Source organism: Phacochoerus africanus, chromosome 5 (assembly GCF_016906955.1).
Source record: "Phacochoerus africanus isolate WHEZ1 chromosome 5, ROS_Pafr_v1, whole genome shotgun sequence".
NCBI lineage: Eukaryota > Metazoa > Chordata > Mammalia > Artiodactyla > Suidae > Phacochoerus > Phacochoerus africanus.
The window spans coordinates 18,528,952-18,533,162 of record NC_062548.1 but is presented as its reverse complement, the minus strand read 5'-3'; the positions used below and the strand labels follow the sequence as shown (position 1 = coordinate 18,533,162).

At 60.9% G+C, this 4,211-nt stretch overlaps 1 protein-coding gene across 3 annotated transcripts; it reads left to right on the top strand.

Moving 5' to 3' along the window:
• The first annotated feature begins 171 nt into the window (after positions 1-171).
• HSD3B7 (hydroxy-delta-5-steroid dehydrogenase, 3 beta- and steroid delta-isomerase 7) lies at positions 172-4,133 on the top strand. Of its 3 annotated transcripts, none has more exons than XM_047780045.1 (7): positions 172-632; positions 1,011-1,179; positions 1,397-1,552; positions 1,839-1,947; positions 2,026-2,125; positions 2,327-2,489; positions 2,937-4,133. In XM_047780045.1, exons 1-7 carry the CDS (start codon positions 516-518, stop codon positions 3,350-3,352), a joined length of 1,230 nt encoding a protein of 409 aa, XP_047636001.1. In that variant the 5' UTR covers positions 172-515; the 3' UTR covers positions 3,353-4,133. The 3 variants fall into 3 exon arrangements, with proteins under 3 accessions (XP_047636001.1, XP_047636000.1, XP_047636002.1); XM_047780044.1 differs by having other exon boundaries at positions 1,008-1,179; XM_047780046.1 differs by lacking the exon at positions 172-632 and adding an exon at positions 647-809.
• Positions 4,134-4,211: the final 78 nt, after the last annotated feature.

The following is a 4,211-nucleotide window of genomic DNA, read 5'->3' as shown; positions in this document are numbered from 1 at the left end:
GTGCTTGGTCAGTATCTTTGGGAAAGAGTAGGGTGGGATGGGGGCTGAGGACAGAGGGTGGGGCAAGTGAAGAGAGGGGGAAACAGGTGGCCTGAAGCTTGGGATGGGGAGAGGGCCTTTCGGGCAAGAGCCAGGACCTGCAGACTCAGCCACCATCACTCTGGGCCACCTGCTAGGCTGGAACAGCCATCCAGAAATCCCCCGCCAAGGCCGGCCAGGGCAGGGCCAAGGTCAGGCCTCCCTTCCCTTCCCAGAACCACAGCTGCTGCTGGGCTTCTGGCCTCCTGGGAAATCCAGCAGGAGGGAAGGACTGACATCATGCCCTGGGAGCGAGGTCACCCTGCCTGCTCCCTTTACCTCGCCCACCCAGCAGGTTCTGGCTTCCCCATTCCCTTTCCTCAAGTTCTCTGCTGGAAGCAGATGCCAGTGCAGCGTGGAGTGGCCACCAGAGGGTGCCCTGTGGCAAGAGTAAGGTGGGCGGAGAGGTGGAGGCTGGGCTGGTCTCTGTTCCTGGAATGGGCCAGGAGGGAGGAGGAGCAAGCGGAAGGGGACTGTGTCACGGGCCCGCTGGCCTGGGGGACGAAGACGGCCTCCCGGTGGCCAGTTTGGGTGTCCTGGGACCTTGGCAGCAGGTAGGCAGCAGTGATGCCAGGGGCCTAGGGTCCCTTCCCGCCATCCCGGCCCTTCCCACCTTCCTCTCCCTGCCTCCCCGGCTCCCTGCCAACCGCCTTTCCTTTTCTGTCTCGGGACCTCCTCCTCCGCCTCAAACCCTGAGCCCTCCCTGCACGCCAAGTCTTCCCCTCATCTCGGTAAGTGCGGCTGGCAGGGTTGGGGCAGGTAGCCTGGCTGTGGCTCCCATGGCTGCAGCCTCTGGAAATGGCTCCAGGCCCCGGGTCACTGTTGCTGTCCACTAAGCCAGAGGCCTCTTCTAGGAGTAACAGGTGGGCTGTAGGTGCCGGGGCAGGTGGCAGCAGGCAACCCAGGTGAGCCAGGCTCTCTTTCCCCAGCAGGGCATGGCAGATTCTGCTCAGGCCCAGAAGCTGGTGTACCTGGTCACAGGTGGCTGTGGCTTCCTGGGGGAACATGTGGTCCGCATGCTGCTGCAGCAGGAACCCCGGCTCTGTGAGCTGCGCGTCTTCGACCTACACCTGGGCCCCTGGCTGGAGGAACTGGAGACAGGTGACTGTGGTGGGGCAGAGTGGGGGTGGGGGGAGAGGATGTGGACTTCCTTCCTTGGGGTGGAAAAGATGATGTCTCTCATGTTTTCCAGTGTGGACAGATGGGATGAATGAGTCACATTGGGAATATGTGGCTTCCAAGGGTGTGGGCCGAACCCAGCAGCTGGCCTGTGGCCTCAGCTCTGACATTGCCTCTGGCTGCTCCTACCCATCCCCAGGGCCCGTGCAGGTGACTGCCATCCAGGGGGACGTGACCCAAGCCCATGAGGTGGCAGCGGCTGTGGCCGGAGCCCATGTGGTCATCCACACAGCTGGGCTGGTGGATGTGTTCGGGAGAGCCAATCCGGAGACCATCCATGAGGTCAACGTGCAGGGTGAGCGGCTCCCCACCTACTCTGATCACACACGCAATCCTCCTTGGCGCATGGCCTGAACTTGGCTGTTTGTTCCCTGCCCCCTCTTTGACCTTGACCTCTGTAATTCTCCTGTGACAATCTGTCCTGTGGACACTCCTGCCCATCACGGCGGGCTGGCCCTCACTGACCTGCTGTGGTTCACCCTGCAGCTGGAAGACTCAGGTCCTCCTCCAGCTTTGGGATGGGAAGTGGAAAGATGCAGAGGGGGAGGAAGCTTTGGTTTAGACGTCCCCCCCTACCCCAGGCACACAGAATGTGATCGAGGCTTGTGTGCAGAATGGAACACGCTTCCTGGTCTACACAAGCAGCATGGAAGTTGTGGGGCCCAACATCAAGGGCCAGCCCTTCTACAGGTGAGCTGAGGTTCCCCTCAGTCCTTCAAGGGCCCCCTCTCTCCCCAGCATTAAGAATTTTCCCTCTCCCCCCACTAGGGGCAATGAGAATACCCCATACGAGGCAGCACACAGACATCCGTATCCTCGCAGCAAGGCCCTGGCTGAGCGGCTGGTCCTCGAAGCCAACGGAAGGAAGGTGAGACAGCGGATGAGATGTGGGAGCCAGAGCGGGGGTGGAAAGGGCTGCCGGGCAGAGGCAGAGCCAGGGCCTGCAGGCGCCTTTGCATCCTGCCCTGGGCACCTCCCCTCCATCTCCAGCTTTTGGAGGCCAGGGCAGAGGGCAGGCCCTAGGGGCGGGGTGTCCTAGGTCTTAGCAGTGCCTGCCTTTTGCCCCCAGGTCCGCGGGGGGCTGCCCCTAGTGACGTGTGCCCTGCGTCCCACTGGCATCTATGGTGAAGGCCACCAGATCATGAAGGACTTCTACCACCAGGGCCTCCGCCTGGGGGGTCGGCTCTTACGGGCCATCCCGGCCTCTGTGGAGCATGGCCGGGTCTACGTGGGTGAGGCTGGGCTAGGCGGCGGGGGGAGGCTAACAGGGCTCTGGGATCCACGTGGTTCTGGGGTCGGGGATGGTTGTGTACTCTGGCTAAGAGAGGACGGTCTATACCTGGGCCAGAGCAGACAAGGGCCATGCAAGGCGAGAAGGATGGCCTCAAAACGTGTCACAGGCTGAGTGAGGAAAGGGTTGGAGTTATGGGAGCAGCATCGTCCCAGGACCATCAGCAGAAAAAATAGCCTCCATTCAGGCTGGCCCTCGAGGGCAAACGGCTACAGGGCCTGGAGGGAAGCAGCTTTCAGCACAGCTGTTGTTATGAGGGCAGCATCCACAAGGGACCAAAGAGGGGGCAGCTTGGCCAGCACTGGCCAGGGAGAGACCAGCATGGACCTGGTCACAAGGGCACTGAGGGCCACTTCCCCCCCTTCTCCCCTCGGCCCTGTCCCCGCAGGTAACGTGGCCTGGATGCACGTGCTGGTGGCCCGGGAGCTAGAGCACCGAGCGCCACTGATGGGTGGCCAGGTGTACTTCTGCTATGACAACTCACCCTACAAGAGCTACGAGGACTTCAACATGGAGTTCTTGGGCCCCTGCGGACTGCGGCTGGTGGGCAGCCGCCCGCTGCTGCCTTACTGGCTGTTGCTGTTTCTGGCCACCCTCAATGCCCTGCTGCAGTGGCTGCTGCGGCCGCTGCTGCTCTATGCGCCCCTGCTCAACCCCTACACGCTGGCCGTGGCCAACACCACCTTCACTGTCAGCACAGACAAGGCTCTACGCCACTTTGGCTATGAGCCCCTGTTCTCCTGGGAGGAGAGCCGGGCCCGCACTATCCGCTGGGTGCAGGCCGGGGAGGACTCCACCCAATGACAGTAGGGCTGGGGCCCGGAGCCTGGCGTGGCCCAGCCATCCGGGTCCAGGGCCCTCAGATCCTGGGTGGGGATGCATTCTAGAGCTGCAGGAGGGGCCTGGTGCCAGACTGCCCATCCTAGAGCTTTCATTTTAATCCACAAGCCTTGGGTCTGTGTCCTGATGTCTAGAAGTTCTCAGGCAGGTGTGTCTTCTTCACTCTCAACCCAGGCCTGATGTCTCACTTTTCGATTTTTTTTTTTCTTCTTTTTTGGCTGCCCAGCAGCATGCGGATTTCCCGGGCCAGGGATCAGATCCAAGCCGCAGTCGTGACCTAAGCCACAGCTGCAGCAATGCCAGATCAGATCCCTAACCCACTGTGCCTGGCTGGGGATCGAACCTGTATCCCAGCGCTCCCAAGAGGGTGCCAATCCTGTTGCACCACAGCGGGAGCTCCCGGTTTCTGACTTTTCAAGCAGGAAGTGGGTAGACGTTCCACAGGCCTCGTGCTGATGTCCAGGCGTGATCCTCAGGTTTGGATTCAGAGTGAAGATACTTTCTGGCTCCTCCCACCACCTTAGTTCCGCCTTGGGGGTTACAGACCCATCATTTGAAACCATTTATTACCTTTATGCATTTCTTTTTTAATTCTCTTCCCTAAAGGCTGAGGAAATCTGTGTATTTTCACGGCTTTCCACCCCTCTAACCCATATCAGTTCCTGAAATATTGTTAGACCCCTGCCTGACGACGCCCCAGCAATGCTGTACCTGGCTAAGCCCTGGAATAAAACGAATTCTCCAAGCCTGGGTCCATCTGCCTGTCCAGCTTCCCAGCCAGCCTCCCGCCTCGTCTCCCCGGCCCCACGGCGCCTGCCCCGCG